Source organism: Gadus chalcogrammus, chromosome 2 (genome assembly GCF_026213295.1).
Source record: "Gadus chalcogrammus isolate NIFS_2021 chromosome 2, NIFS_Gcha_1.0, whole genome shotgun sequence".
NCBI lineage: Eukaryota > Metazoa > Chordata > Actinopteri > Gadiformes > Gadidae > Gadus > Gadus chalcogrammus.
In genome coordinates, this window is record NC_079413.1 from 1 (window position 1) to 15,000 (window position 15,000).

Here is a 15,000-nt window from a genome sequence, read left to right on the forward strand (position 1 = left end):
TTAACTAAGGTTTGGTGTTTAGTCAAGCTCTGCTGGTCTGCACGTGTTTTGAGTCATTCTGCGGACTCTGTCCTGAGGGTCACCTATCGTGATGTCTGACTGTCACTCACTGTTAGCCGGGTCTCTCGGTGTAACCCGGGTTGGGTTCGATTATAGATGAACCACTCCATGGTGATCCATGGTTATGGACCATGCATTGTTTGTTTGACGTCTCTCACATCGTCTGACATTCAGGCGAGACGTGAAGCCGCGTCGGGGTCTGCAGGATGCATCTGACATTGACCCCTATGGTCCTGAGTCAACCTCTAAAACTGGAGTGAAATGGCACTCAAGTTATACATTTAATGTTTATGTGTGGTGTCGAGCGGACACGTTCAAAATAGAAGTGACCGTGATTCTCATGTCTCCTCTGGTTTTTAGTTCCCGTGATCGCGAAGCGTTTGATGGACGTGAAACTGGGCGAGCTGGGGTCCTGGCTGGGGGGTCGCGACTTCACCCCCAACGGCCTCCTGTCTGGTGTCCGAAAGGGTGAGTTACACCCCCCCCCACCGAGGGGTCATCTCCCTACCGGTACCGGACCTTCCAGAAGTGGACCGTCAGAAAATGTGTTTCCATATTTGATTTATTTGTTCACGTTGTACTACACTGACCGATATTGGGTGAAGGACAACTACATCAGGCCTTTAGAAATAGAATTAGCAAGTGTAAAGTTTGAGTATTTTCGCTTGTAGGAACTTTGCATTTCCATCCATATTTCTCTGTAAATTCTTAACCCTTCACGTAATTAATTGTACAGTCTTTTCGCTGCTCGTTTTTGGGTTAATGGCAGTTTTGTTCTAAGAAGAGCACAATATTAATCCCTGCTGTGCTGTTTTCCCCAGGCCACGACGCGTACTACAACAAGTACATCAACGTGAAGCGCGGCGGCATCGGGGGCGTGGCCATGCTGGTCACCGGCTACATCGTGCTGAGCTATGTCTGGGAGTACGAACACCTCAGTAAGGACTCAGAACATCACTACAACACCAACCCCTCTGGAAACGTTAAGCCTGAAGTCCGGTTCCCAGACCGTTGAATTATTAAGTGTGCTTCCACACCAGGCCTCCACGAGTAGAAGCACGTTGGTTAACATGCATCAGCCCCTCTTCTGGCCATAACCTCCATCAATACATTACGGCTTATTGCCATCATGGGGTTATGCCTTTAAACTCCAGTGTTTAACCAAGCCTTTGTCTTCTTCTACAGAGCACGACCGCTGGAGGAAGTACCACTAAACTCTGATCATCAAACCCCCAGGTTACCTCTGACCCCCCCACCACCGTGCGGCCCTGAGAAACCAACTATTCTGTACAATATGTGACTGTTGTGACCAATAAAGTTAATAATACGATTTATTACTGGATGCTGTGTGAGGATATCTTTCATTTGGTGAAAAGTTGATATGGGAAACTTGAGTGAATAAAAAAAAAAACCTTACCTTACCTTCTAATCGAGACATCTGATGCACGACGTAAAGAAACAGAACCTGAGAACGGCTCCAGTTCTTCTGGACCATCACCTTCATACATTAAATCAAAACCCATCTACTGGTCAATCTATTTGGACCTAACAGAATACCGTAAAGTCTGATTGCACATTAATTCCGAAGTCAATGTTTTATTTTGCTGTCAATTAAGAGACAAACTAGGATCTGTTTGCTTTATCAATGGAATCACCGATCTCATGTCACTGGTCACACGTATAAAGACGTACAGAGGCTCCAAATCAACTCCAGAGACTGTTCAGAGCAAAGAGCACCTGCTGCATTGAGCTCATCCTGTTATCTGCAAGACTATAGTACAAACAATGTAGAAAATGTTGTGAGATGCGAGCCGAGGAAACGTCCGCTGGCATCTCTTATGTACATAACGACGTTCCTCTGGCTGCGGCCGTCCTCCAGTAGCCGAGACGCCTCGCAGGGAGAGTGGAACAAACGAGGCAATCTTTGATGTCTCCGAAAACACCATGTTCCACAGGGCTCACCGCGTCGCAGGCTCCCTGTTCAATTGTCCTTTATGTGTTCCAATATTCCCCGCTGGATTCTCTTCTCTGCCCCCTTCTGGCCGCACAAGAGAACTACACCCCATAGGCAGATGTTTACAGTGAGACGTGTTACTGCCCACTCAGGAAGGCCAGGTGGCCCTTTGTGCATTTGTTGGCATAGTGGCCCTTCTCCCCACACTGGAAACAAGGGAAGAGAGGAGAGCAGTCAGAACGAGTCCACAGAGGAGATTAAGTGCATTTAAAAAGGAGCAGTTTGCAGATTGGACACATTGAGGCTATCCCTGGCGTGCTGGGAAAGAGTAGTTTAACCTCCCGATATGATCTAATTAGACTTGTTTACGACGGCTGGAAATGTTACCCTTTTCAGAAGCTCCGCCCCAAGAGCATTGTGCAGCCTGCACTGACTGAGAGACTAATTACAAACTGATGAGACCACATGGTGAGAGATCACCATGGGCGAAGGGTTCCAATACATCAGCCGCCATGTTGTCCTGTCAGTTCAGCATCACAAAGTGATGCGTTTTAGGCACCCATTTTAAACTAAATCCAGCTTTCCCAAGGCCCCACCAACCCATTGGACAGAGCAGGAACCGCCCCTTTAACACGAGCTCCTAGGACAGAGCAGGACCGCCCCTTTAACAGGAGCTCCTAGGACAGAGCAGGACCGCCCCTTTAACACGAGCTCCTAGGACAGAGCAGGACCGCCCCTTTAACACGAGCTCCTAGGACGGAGCAGGACCGCCCCTTTAACACGAGCTCCTAGGACAGAGCAGGACCGCCCCTTTAACACGAGCTCCTAGGACAGAGCAGGACCGCCCCTTTAACACAAGCTCCTAGGACAGAGCAGGACCGCCCCTTTAACAGGAGCTCCTAGGACAGAGCAGGACCGCCCCTTTAACACGAGCTCCTAGGACAGAGCAGGACCGCCCCTTTAACACGAGCTCCTAGGACGGAGCAGGACCGCCCCTTTAACACGAGCTCCTAGGACAGAGCAGGACCGCCCCTTTAACACGAGCTCCTAGGACAGAGCAGGACCGCCCCTTTAACACGAGCTCCTAGGACGGAGCAGGACCGCCCCTTTAACACGAGCTCCTAGGACAGAGCAGGACCGCCCCTTTAACACGAGCTCCTAGGACAGAGCAGGACCGCCCCTTTAACACGAGCTCCTAGGACAGAGCAGGACCGCCCCTTTAACACGAGCTCCTAGGACAGAGCAGGACCGCCCCTTTAACACGAGCTCCTAGGACAGAGCAGGGGGGCGTGGCTCACCTTGTAGCAGGTGACCTGGTCCAGGGGCCGGGGCCCTCGGTTGCCCCCCATGTTGTGCCCCATGGGGCCCGAGTTGTGGTACTGGGGCCGCTGGTAGGGGCCATGGCCTGGGTTGGAGTTGGTGAGCTGGATCAGGGAGAGGGAGGAGCGGCCGATGCTGGGAACCGGCTGGTGGCACACAGACAGACAGACAGACAGACAGACAGACAGACAGACAGACAGACAGACAGACAGACAGACAGACAGACAGACAGACAGACAGACAGAGCAGGGGGGTCAGAACATTCAGCGCAAGAAAGGGACATTCACAGCACTGTGGAACAATGTCAGTGAGTGAGAGAGTGAGAGAGGGTACCTTCATCTGGTTCTGCCCCATCCCCTGGCCGGGGAGCGGAGGCTGGTCTGGGGCGCCCATGGGCAGCTCAAACCGGGGGCTGCAGGAGGAACAGACACACAACGGCCTCAGGGTCAGGAGGAAGACATTAGAATGGATTCACCTCGACCTGCTCTGACCCTGGAGGGGGTCCCCTCTACCTGCTCTGACCCTGGAGGGGGTCCCCTCTACCTGCTCTGACCCTGGAGGGGGTCCCCTCTACCTGCTCTGACCCTGGAGGGGGTCCCCTCTACCTGCTCTGACCCTGGAGGGGGTCCCCTCTACCTGCTCTGACCCTGGAGGGGGTTCCCTCTACCTGCTCTGACCCTCCCTGGAGGGGGTCCCCTCTACCTGCTCTGACCCTCCCTGGAGGGGGTCCCCTCTACCTGCTCTGACCCTCCCTGGAGGGGGTCCCCTCTACCTGCCCCTCCCCTGGAGGGGGTCCCCTCTACCTGCTCTGACCCTCCCCTGGCATATGGCTTCTTTTGTTAGCAGGAATTATCCATCAGCTGCATGAAGCACAGGCCGATGTTTCTCACTAAATTGAGAGTATTTGCATCCTTTTAATGTCATTATATTTTCCCCAAAAGTGTTTTGCAGCGGTGAAGGGGTACTCCAGTAGACAGTTTGAGAACCACTGGTCTTCAAAAAACAGAAACCCAGTGCTGTACTGGGTGGTGGGGGTGAATCCCAGTGGTGTACTGGGTGGTGGGGGTGAATCCCAGTGGTGTACTGGGGGGTGGGGGTGAGACTTACTGCATGAATTTACAGGCCTTCCCCTCGGGACAGAAGCCCACCAGGTAGTTGACGCAGATGACCCTGCGGGTGTGTCTGTGTCTGCAGTCGGGGCCTGCGGCGGCAGGAGGAGGGGGGGCACAGCCGTTAGTACAGGCGGGGGGCCTCCTTGATGTGGGGGGGTCGTAGGAGAGGAAGCCTACCGTGTTTGCAGAAGCCCCGGTCGTACCAGGGGCAGTCTTTGATTTTAGACTCTGGATCGATGTGCAGAAACGGACACTCCTTGTTGCTGCACTCGCCTGGGGGGGGGGGGGGGGGGGGGGGTCCACACAGGATCAGTTATTAAAAGGATAACTTATCATCTTATAAAGTGTCTTTGAGCTCCCACGTTCCACCATGACACAGAGCTCTGATTGGACCACTGACCGAACTTGGAGTAGAAGTAGCACTCGGGCATCTTGGTCATGTCGTACTCGTGGAGGAACTCGCACTGGTCCCCCTTCTTGCAGAGCCCGCGCAGCCAGTGCTTACAGACCACCGTCTTCTCCCCGCTGATGTGGCGGAACGGGCACATGCCCCCTGCGGACACAACCAGTCGCTCAGAGACCCCACACCTCCGGGCGGTTCGGGGTCAAGTCGTTCCATGGTTGAGATTTCTTTGCATAGAAACATGTAGCCTCTTATCCCAGCTGTCGGTGGCGTGTACGGGGAATGGGTTAACCTAGTGATGGTTAGTGCTTGGCACTTGGCTCTATGAACATCTTCACTATACCGACAGAGATATATGTTCTCTGTTTGTTTCTTTCTTCTGATAAATGTACTTATTGTATATCGCTTTGGATGAAGTGTCTGCTAAATGCCTAAATGTGAAACAGACACAACTGGGCGGGTTCTTGACTGAATCACGTACTGCAATAGGTCTGCCAAACTTTGATATTGACCCAGGGATTGGGCATCCGTTATACAGTCAACAGAACATTTAAAAAACGATTTCACCTATAAAAGAGCGAGGATGTTCAGTGCGTTTCTCTGAGCCTCTGAACAGTCCACTAGGACTGTCGGTCGATAAGCTAGAACTCTTACCTTTGAGACAGGCTGCCCTCATGAAGAACTCACAGACTGCCGCTCCGGACTCTACAGGAACAGGACATCATTCAACACTTTAGTTCTACTAACTCTTCACCTCAGCTCCATGGAACGTGAACATTCATATAATTAACGCATTGAGGGTTTTCCATCCCAGCAACTGTTAAGTTGATCCTCATCTGTGAGACTCTGGACACACTATTGTACCAGTTAAGGTGGCAGTAAGTTAACTGGTGCACTATTACTGCCATGATACTGATGTTACTGGTCCTACCGGTGCACTATAGCTGCCATGGTACTGGTGCAGTCACTGGTGCACTATAACTGCCATGTTACTGGTGCTACTGGTCGGTACTCACTGTCCATCCCGGGGAACGGCAGCGGCTGCGCGCCCAGCTGCTGCTCCACGGCGATCTCCAAGTCGAACTTGATGTGGTCCACGGTGGCCAGGAGGTCCTGCATGGCGGCACCGGCACCGCGCGACGCTCGATGGGGAGGCGGTTGAGTCGCGCGCTGAGGCTAGCTTCATGGGCTAGCTAGCGAGGCTAACCACGCTAACCAGGATGCTAATGCTAACGCAGCACAAAAGGTGCAAGCGAGGATGAAAGATCGAGCTATCCCGATAAACGTTTGTGTTGTTTTGATAGTTTTCTGGTGATGAACAGAAGTGGCTCTAGCGTCAGGCTAGCCGCTAGCTGACGGTCACAAGAGGAGCTAATGTTTGAAGCACAACGATGGAGCGAGGATTGACCTTTGACCCGATCGACAGACAGCAATAATCGAGCTTGGAGATCGTTTTGTTTACGTTGACTTATCAAACAATGAGGTTCCTTTGCGATTGAACTGGTGTTGTGCTAAATTATTCTATTAATAAAAATGTATTAATTATAAAGATATCATGGCTGCAATCGAAGCTTTCCGGTATCCTCGTTCCACAGCCATGCCTGCTACACTTTACCGCCCACACACACACACGCTGGAAACTTTCAAAAAGTATTTTTTAACTTATTAATATATCCTTGAAAGTAAATAATCATTTTGCTATTTTCGAGATAACAAAATATTTATATAAATTCATAAATGAAATCCATTGAAGAGACATGACGATTTTAACTGAGAAAATTTATCGATTTGGAAAATCAATCTTCATTACAATATAGCCAATGGACAAATACATTGCAATTTTTACATCAACATCAGAAATAGGTTTCCATAAAAAATACATTGCCATTGCCAGCAACATACATTGTGTCGTTTTTAAAAAAGAAAAGTGAATGTATCAGAGGTTTGTATTGTACCAACACTCAGGACTTAAAGGAAATCCTGGGGACTATTGAACCTGGAGTCTATTTCCAAGTCATGTTGGGTGTTGGGGACCAATGTGGACAACAATCTTTGACATTGGTCCAAACTGGATGTAATGCAATCAACTGGGCCATAGCACTCCCCTTGGGTTCGACCCGGTGGTTCGTTATTGTGCGTAACCAAGTCTCGATCACAGCAAAGCCTCGCTCTGAAAAGGTCAAGGTTCAAACAACAGTGAAGCTGACCAGACTAGTCACGATTCAGAGACTTCTCTGTGATTGAGACATCGTTATCCTCAATAACGAACACACCCGATCGAGTCAGAGATGAGCCAACGTTGGGTTCCACTGTAGGGATCCGTTAATGTTGTCAGACTCGTGTAATGCAGGTCAGAGCAGGTCAGCGGCAACACCAGCACTAGTAGAGCTAGTATATCTAGAGCTATAACTAGAGCTGTAACTAGAGTTATAACCAGAGCTATAACTAGAGCTATAACCAGAGCTGTAACTCGAGCTATAACCAGAGCTGTAACTAGAGCTATAACCAGAGCTGTAACTAGAGCTGTAACTAGAGCTATAACCAGAGCTGTAACTAGAGCTATAACTAGAGCTATAACTAGAGCTATAACTAGAGCTATAACCAGAGCTGTAACTAGAGTTATAACCAGAGCTATAACTAGAGCTGTAACTAGAGTTATAACCAGAGCTATAACTAGAGCTATAACCAGAGCTATAACTAGAGCTATAACTAGAGTTATAACCAGAGCTGTAACTAGAGCTGTAACTAGAGTTATAACCAGAGCTATAACTAGAGCTATAACTAGAGTTATAACCAGAGCTATAACCAGAGCTATAACCAGAGCTGTAACTAGAGCTGTAACTAGAGTTATAACCAGAGCTATAACTAGAGCTATAACCAGAGCTATAACTAGAGCTATAACTAGAGTTATAACCAGAGCTATAACTAGAGCTATAACCAGAGCTATAACCAGAGCTGTAACTAGAGCTACACTTACAGAATTGGTTGCCTTAAAGGCTTACATTGCATCCACTTTCACGAATTGCGGCTTCCAACGTTCTCGCTCAGTGCTGGACCGATGTAAAGGATTGCCTTCTGCATTAACACTCAAGACCCAACATGACAAGGAAATATAATTTAGGTTAAAATAATCCAGAAGTGTCCTTTGAGAGTGGGATTTTATAAATAAGCTTTTGTATCACAATCATTGGCCAACATTAGACTGATGAAAAATGAGAGTGCGGGACGGCTTAACATCGTCAACACAAACACATGTTGTATTAAGGCCTCATCTGGGAATATCTTGTGGCATTTGGCGATAACTGCTGTGATAACCGTTTTCTCCTGAGATACAAGCACATGTCACAAGAGGGGGGGGGGGGGGGGGTCTGTCCTCTATAGCTCAGGGGGGGGGGGCTGTCCTCTATAGCTCAGAGGGGGGGGGGAATGTCCTCTATAGCTCAGGGAGCCCAGGCATGGGGAACCGTCCAGCGAAGGCCTCCACCTCGCTCTTGATCTCCGCCACGCGCTGCTGGAACTCCTCCTGCTGCGCCAGCGCCTCCTTGAAGTCCTTCAGAGGAGCCTTGGGGTCCAGGCTGCGCTGGATCTGCACCGTCAGCTCCAGGCCTGCAGGGGGCAGCGTCAGCCCGCCGGCAGTACAGTCAGCGCTGCCATTCAGGCCTGTCCTGTGAACCGCAGGCTCGGTGGACGAAGGCAGAGGAGCCTTCATCGGTAATGACTGAGCTTTTACATTTCACATTTAGGGCATTCAGCAAAGCAGCTCCTAGAAACATTCAGACACCGACGGCGGAGTTAACCCCACGAGGGCGATAGCCAGCTCGTCGGGAGCAGTCAGGGTGAGACTCAGGGACACCTCGACCCTCAGCTAGGACGAACAGGGGATCGACCTAGAAACCTTCAGGTTACAAGTCAACCCCTCTACCTCCTGAGCTAGGCCGAGCGATTAACATGGTGGTTCTGCTGGTGTGCTCTGGTAGGAGAGTGGCGGACCGTACCTCTGTGGATGAACGCCGCCACCGCCCTGAAGTCGTCCTCCACCAGGCCCCTGGAGGTGAGCGCCGGGGAGCCGAAGCGCAGACCGCTGGGACGCAGGGCGCTCTTATCGCCTGGAGCCACAAACACACGCCGTTAACACTCAGGTAACACCACAGAACTCCTGGGTGAACGGGGGCTGGACCGAGGGGTTAGGGACAGGCCGTGGTCAGAGAGGCCGTATTCATCTGGAGGATAATAGTGAGGGCCCTTTGCGTTGTTAGATTCTGTTTCTAGTGGCCGGCAGCTGCCTCTCTGAGACCGTTTGGACGTTAAACGCTCCCTCAGGGGGGGGGGGAACGCAGAGAGGGAGGGAGGGGGAGGCTTTAATTCCCGGTCTCTGGTTACAACTTTCAAACCTTAACTACCGCACTTTTAAATCAACACATAATATCACACATCTTAAAATCAAAAACACTGAGTCTACTCTGAATAGGTCAAGTTTCAAACCACAGTGAAGCTGACCAGACTAGTAATGATTCTACGTTACCGGGACTCGGTTTGGCACAACAACGGACCGAATGAATCAGGCCAGAGGTACTCCAACCTTCTGCATAATGGATAGATAGAACGACAGTGCAGGCGTCTCCTGGGGGAGGCACAGGAACACAAGGCTTCACCTGGACAGGTGTTCTTGTTGCAGGCGATGGCACAGGCCTCCAGAACCTTCTCCGCCCGGCCTCCGTCGCTGCCCTTGTTGCGGAGGTCCAGCAGGATCAGGTGGTTGTCCGAGCCGCCTGGAGCAGAAGAGACGCTCGGTGAAGCACTCACACGCTCCACGTTCACACGCTCACGCCCACGCCCTCACACGCTCTCACACGCTCACACGCTCTCATTAGGGATGGGCGTGAGGAATCGATTACTCGAGTACTCCTCGTTACAAATGAACTCGGTTGGTGGACAGGCAAACTCGAGTTTGCATATACACACACAAACAAAGTTTTCTGAAGCAAATGTATCAATTTTCTGTCGGCGCCACTAACGCATGCCGTGGGCACAAAGCAAATGAAATGTATCCATTTCTGTGTGGCGCGTTCCGTGCCGTGTGCAGGCACGCCAGAATTCAAAAAGTTAAGGGATGGTGGTTAAAGCAAAGCGCAGCGAATAATTGAAATACTTTGAAGAAATAGGAGATCATAAGGTGAAATGTAAAATATGCCAAGCGAAATCAAGCTACCAGAGTAAGTACTATGCGGCAACATATGCTCCTGAAACACTACGGTGAGTTCGGGAAAGCCGACCCGCAGCAAACAAGTGTGTCGGCTATATTCACCGCCGCAAGACGCAGCTGTAATCGCGGCCGTGTAGAGAAGATCACAACGCTGAGTATTTCCATAGTCCATTTGCTTCCGTTTTATTGGCAGCTTTAAATTATTTGCAATGGTTAGGCTACTTGTTGCGTTTTTGTTTTTTTTAAACCGTTAAAGGGCCTTGCTTCGATGTGATTTAAATTGTGAGACGCATATTTATTTTTGAGGAAAATGTGTTTTGAACGTTTGAAAAAATAAATAATGAATACTCTGATAACTCTGACTGTTTTGATGGAGAATAAGCATTACATGTTTGGTTGGTAATATTGCCGTTCATCATTAGGCCTATTCCTGCTGCAGATGCGTTGCATTCTAAAAATAGATTCGGTTAAACGAGTACTCGATTGATCCTCGAGGAATTCCTTCGATCACTCGAGTTTGGAATTTACTACTCGTGCCCATCTCTAGTTCACACGCTCACGCCCTCACACGTTCACAACTAATTATCCAACCCATCGTTGGATTACGAGGAAAACCTCTGCTGGCAAAACGAAATTATTGACTTATTAACTACTCACTAAAGAGTATGTTCACTTTTATTGCACAAATCTTCATATTTTATACTTTTACTAAAGGTTGTTGCTACTTGTGGTACTTGGTTACCATGGAGATGACCCTTGACTCATATGATTTTGTACAGAATGTACAGAATGACCCGAGGCACGATGGACCACAGAACACCTGATCCGACCGTCGAACGCAGAACCAGTCAGGGGGGGCTCAGCAGTCAGGGGGGGGCTCAGCAGTCAGGGGGGGGCTCAGCAGTCAGGGGGGGGCTCAGCAGTCAGGGGGGGCTCAGCAGTCAGGGGGGGCTCAGCAGTCAGGGAGGGGCTCAGCAGTCAGGGGGGGCTCAGCAGTCAGGGGGGGGCTCACCAGTCAGGGGGGCTCACCAGTCAGGGGGGGCTCACCCGTCAGGGGGGGCTCACCCGTCAGGGGGGGCTCACCCGTCAGGGGGGGCTCAGCAGTCAGGGGGGGCTCAGCAGTCAGGGGGGGCTCAGCAGTGACCCGTCAGGGGGGCCCACCAGTCAGGGGGGGCTCAGCAGTCAGGGGGGGCTCAGCAGTCAGGGGGGGCTCAGCAGTCAGGGGGGGCGCAGCAGTCAGGGGGGGCTCAGCAGTGACCAGTCAGGGGGGCTCACCAGTCAGGGGGGGCTCAGCAGTCAGGGGGGGCTCACCCTTCAGGGGGGCTCAGCACTGACCCGTCAGGGGGGGCTCAGCAGTGACCCGTCAGGGGGGCTCACCCGTCAGGGGGGCTCAGCAGTGACCCGTCAGGGGGGCTCACCTGTGACGATGTTGTAGCCGTATTCGACCAGCGCGCTGGACATGGCCTTACAGTTGGCCAGCACCTGCTGCTGGTAGGCCCTGAACTCCGGGGTCATGGCCTGCTTCAGCGCCACCGCCACGCCTGTAGGGGGCGCAGGAAGCACCCACACACAGCCGGTCACAACAGGAAGCACCCACACACAGCGGGTCACAACAGGAAGCACCCACACACAGCGGGTCACAACAGGAAGCACAAACACACAGCGGGTCACAACAGGAAGCACAAACACACAGCGGGTCACAACAGGAAGCACAAACACACAGCGGGTCACAACAGGAAGCACCGACACACAGCCGGTCACAACAGGAAACACACAGCGGGTCACAACAGGAAGCACAAACACACAGCGGGTCACAACAGGAAGCACAAACACACAGCGGGTCACAACAGGAAACACAAACACACAGCGGGTCACAACAGGAAGCACAAACACACAGCGGGTCACAACAGGAAGCACCGACACACAGCCGGTCACAACAGGAAACACACAGCGGGTCACAACAGGAAGCACCCAGCTGTGTGGGGGGGGGGGGTGTACCGGCGATGGCGTGGTTGTGCGGGCCGCCCTGGAGGCCCGGGAACACGGCCTGGTTGATTGGCGCCTCCAGGTTGTACTGAACCTCCTTCCCCTTGGCGTCCACGCTCCGCACGCCTGCAGGGGCGGAGTCAAGGGAGGGGCGGAGTCAGTGAAGGGGCGGGGTTAACGACGGGGGAGGTCCCACAGGGTTAGGCTCCTCCTACCCTTCCTGAAGAAGATGACCCCGGCGCGGCAGCCCCTCAGCGTCTTGTGCGTCGTCGTGGAGACGATGTCGGCGTGCTCGAAGGGCGAGGGCACCACGCCGGCCGCCACCAGCCCGCTGATGTGCGCCATGTCGGCCATCAGGTAGGCGCCGTTCTCGTCCGCGATCGCCCTCAGGCGGGCGTAGTCAAGGTTACGGGAGTGGCAGCTGGTGCCTGGGAGGTAAACGGTCATTATGGTCTGTGGATCGATCAGCCGGTCCTAGACACCTCGTAAGAATGAGTTTAAATATTAGAGTTTAAAAGCTTCTACAACTAAGTGTTGACGCCAGAGCACGGGAGATACAACACACTGTGAAGGTAATAATACTGTATCATACAGTAAACAAACTGATGATCGTTTATCTTTGCTTAAGGCGTGGCCTAGCGTCTGTGTCCAAGGTGACCTATGGTGACCTGCGATGATGAGCTTGGGGTGGAACAGGCGGGCGTTCTCCTGGAGGCGGTCGTAGTCGATCCAGCCCGTCTCTGGGTTCACCTTCAGAGAGAGAGAACCGACAGCACAGCGGATAAGCTCACATTTTAATAACAATTGTGCACTTTTTGAGAAAAGCATGACATTTCTAACATAGTTAGTACATGCCATAAGGTGTATTTTAAGATGTGGAGGGAAGTCAGATTTTGCCTGTGACGGCCGTGAGACGCCAAATCCAAGATGGCCGACATTCCGCTGGGTATAATGTTCAAACTCTCATAATTTTGGAACCATGCAATGTTATAAAACATTTAAGATGTCATTTCCAACTAAAGTGGATATGCCCAATCATTTGGTGACACTTTTGAGAACACAAGTGTTTGAGGAAACATATTTAGGTCAAGGTCAAGGTAAGAATTTTGTCCGTAAATGCGAAATTTTGCCAGGTGGTGGCGCTACAGAAAATCTCTTAGGGGTTACCACCAAATCAATGTGGTTGGTGCTGTACCTGTCATGAATGTTCACAGAAAATGGGACATGATTCCCATTAAAACTGTTTGAGTTATCGAGGTCACAAGGCAAGCCCACGTTATCGATGATCTGCCTTTTAGTTTTGAACCTTTAAATTAAGTTGTTACACTGGTTGAGATATATGATAGGGAAACCATTTGCTGGCCTTTTTAAGAAATAATAATGATAAGTTAACACCCATGGTCTACTTGAATACTACATACAAATGATTGAAGAAATAAATCAAACTGTTATGCCCGTGTTGGGGTTGGAGGACACAACTTAAAATAAGAGCTTTTATAATTGACCTTCAGAGCGAGAGAACAGATCACCAACAGGAACAGGAACAGGTCTGAACAGCTGCTACTAATTGACCAGGAAGCCTATAAAACCAGTTCTGCATTGCCCTCGAACAGCCTCAATAGTGTCCCTCGCCCGATGGAGGAGGCGCCTTCTAATGGCCTGGAACCGGTTTAGCTCGAGGTCATTGTGTAAGGCTGATGAACGGTAATCACGTCTGGGGCGGGAGCGCTTCAGGCACCAACGGGTGCGTCCCGCCCTGTCGGGTGCACCAACGGGCGCGTCCCGCCCTGTCGGGGGCACCAACGGGTGCACCAACGGGCGCGTCCCGCCCTGTCGGGGGCACCAGGGTGCGTCCCGCCCTGTCGGGGGCACCAGGGGGCGTCCCGCCCTGTTGGGGTGCCCTACCTTGTAGGGCATGGACTCAAAGAAGATGGAGGTGGCGGAGATCTTCTTCTTGTCCGTCATGAAGCCGTGGGTGAGGTGGCCCCCGTCAGGGAGGTCGAGGCCCATGATGCGGCCGTGGGGCTCCACCACCGCCGTGTACACCGCAAAGTTAGCGGGGGACCCTGGGGGCACAGGGGGGGCGGGGCTTTAGAGGGTCTGCCATCAGACCAACGGCTGGCGGTTAAAGACTGGGTTCCTCATACCAGACCCCCAGCGTGTCCCAGTAACCCCGCCCCCAGCGTGTCCCAGTAACCCCGCCCCCAGCGTGTCCCAGTAACCCCGCCCCCAACGTGTCCCAGTAACACCAGACCCCCAGCGTGTCCCAGTAACCCCGCCCCCAGCGTGTCCCAGTAACCCCGCCCCCAGCGTGTCCCAGTAACCCCGCCCCCAGCGTGTCCCAGTAACCCCGCCCCCAGCGTGTCCCAGTAACCCCGCCCCCAGCCTGTCCCAGTAACCCCGCCCCCAGCGTGTCCCAGTAACCCCGCCCCCAGCGTGTCCCAGTAACCCCGCCCCCAGCGTGTCCCAGTAACCCCGCCCCCAGCGTGTCCCAGTAACACCAGACCCCCAGCGTGTCCCAGTAACCCCGCCCCCAGCGTGTCCCAGTAACCCCGCCCCCAGCGTGTCCCAGTAACCCCGCCCCCAGCGTGTCCCAGTAACCCCGCCCCCAGCGTGTCCCAGTAACCCCGCCCCCAGCGTGTCCCAGTAACCCCGCCCCCAGCGTGTCCCAGTAACCCCGGCCCCAGCGTGTCCCAGTAGCCCCGCCCCCAGCGTGTCCCAGTAGCCCCGCCCCCAGCGTGTCCCAGTAGCCCCGCCCCCAGCGTGTCCCGGTAACCCCGCCCCCAGCGTGTCCCAGTAACCCCGCCCCCAGCGTGTCCCAGTAACCCCGCCCCCAGCGTGTCCCAGTAGCCCCGCCCCCAGAGGGCGCTCCGCCCACCAGAGTACGGCTGCACGTTGACGCCCCAGCGCGCCGCGTCGAGGCCGTACGCCTCCAGGGCGCGGCGCTGGCACAGCCGCTCCA

At 52.7% G+C, this 15,000-nt stretch overlaps 3 protein-coding genes across 3 annotated transcripts in view; 1 reads left to right on the plus strand and 2 right to left on the minus strand.

Annotated features, from left to right (window-relative positions):
• Nucleotides 1-396: 396 nt before the first annotated feature.
• Nucleotides 397-1,402, plus strand: atp5mf (ATP synthase membrane subunit f). The gene is made up of 3 exons (XM_056609323.1): nucleotides 397-528; nucleotides 882-998; nucleotides 1,246-1,402. The coding sequence occupies exons 1-3, from the start codon at nucleotides 444-446 to the stop codon at nucleotides 1,272-1,274; spliced, it is 231 nt and encodes a 76-aa protein (XP_056465298.1). The 5' UTR covers nucleotides 397-443; the 3' UTR covers nucleotides 1,275-1,402.
• A 3-nt stretch (nucleotides 1,403-1,405) lies between these two features.
• On the minus strand, nucleotides 1,406-6,408 carry cpsf4 (cleavage and polyadenylation specific factor 4). The gene is made up of 8 exons (XM_056609286.1): nucleotides 5,866-6,408; nucleotides 5,504-5,554; nucleotides 4,847-4,999; nucleotides 4,624-4,719; nucleotides 4,442-4,535; nucleotides 3,668-3,746; nucleotides 3,313-3,480; nucleotides 1,406-2,220 (listed from the first exon to the last, which is right to left on the minus strand). The coding sequence occupies exons 1-8, from the start codon at nucleotides 5,966-5,968 to the stop codon at nucleotides 2,152-2,154; spliced, it is 813 nt and encodes a 270-aa protein (XP_056465261.1). The 5' UTR covers nucleotides 5,969-6,408; the 3' UTR covers nucleotides 1,406-2,151.
• Nucleotides 6,409-6,605: 197 nt separating this feature from the next.
• shmt1 (serine hydroxymethyltransferase 1 (soluble)) overlaps nucleotides 6,606-15,000 on the minus strand; it is a 13,462-nt gene continuing 5,067 nt past the window's right edge. Inside the window, exons 4-12 of the mRNA XM_056609275.1 lie at nucleotides 14,917-15,000; nucleotides 13,944-14,104; nucleotides 12,707-12,788; nucleotides 12,254-12,466; nucleotides 12,051-12,164; nucleotides 11,471-11,593; nucleotides 9,502-9,618; nucleotides 8,845-8,955; nucleotides 6,606-8,455 (exon numbers count right to left, since the gene is read on the minus strand). The exon at nucleotides 14,917-15,000 is cut by the window's right edge and continues 32 nt beyond it. Of these exons, the coding sequence (XP_056465250.1) occupies nucleotides 8,283-8,455; nucleotides 8,845-8,955; nucleotides 9,502-9,618; nucleotides 11,471-11,593; nucleotides 12,051-12,164; nucleotides 12,254-12,466; nucleotides 12,707-12,788; nucleotides 13,944-14,104; nucleotides 14,917-15,000 (1,178 nt within the window). The 3' untranslated portion in view covers nucleotides 6,606-8,282. The remainder of the gene's footprint in view (nucleotides 8,456-8,844; nucleotides 8,956-9,501; nucleotides 9,619-11,470; nucleotides 11,594-12,050; nucleotides 12,165-12,253; nucleotides 12,467-12,706; nucleotides 12,789-13,943; nucleotides 14,105-14,916) is intronic.

What these genes read in the sequence shown, in the direction of transcription:
- atp5mf (XM_056609323.1), top strand. Translation starts at nt 444, where the DNA reads ATGGACGTGAAACTGGGCGAGCTGGGGTCCTGGCTGGGGGGTCGCGAC. An exon ending in CCTGTCTGGTGTCCGAAAGG is followed by an intron (nt 529 to 881) that starts GTGAGTTACACC and finishes TGTTTTCCCCAG; the next exon opens with GCCACGACGCGTACTACAAC. An exon ending in CTGGGAGTACGAACACCTCA is followed by an intron (nt 999 to 1,245) that starts GTAAGGACTCAG and finishes CTTCTTCTACAG; the next exon opens with AGCACGACCGCTGGAGGAAG.
- cpsf4 (XM_056609286.1), bottom strand. Translation starts at nt 5,968, where the DNA reads ATGCAGGACCTCCTGGCCACCGTGGACCACATCAAGTTCGACTTGGAG. An exon ending in GAGGGCAGCCTGTCTCAAAG is followed by an intron (nt 5,000 to 5,503) that starts GTAAGAGTTCTA and finishes TTGTGTCCGCAG; the next exon opens with GGGGCATGTGCCCGTTCCGC. An exon ending in ACCAGGTCACCTGCTACAAG is followed by an intron (nt 2,221 to 3,312) that starts GTGAGCCACGCC and finishes CCTTGTTTCCAG; the next exon opens with TGTGGGGAGAAGGGCCACTA.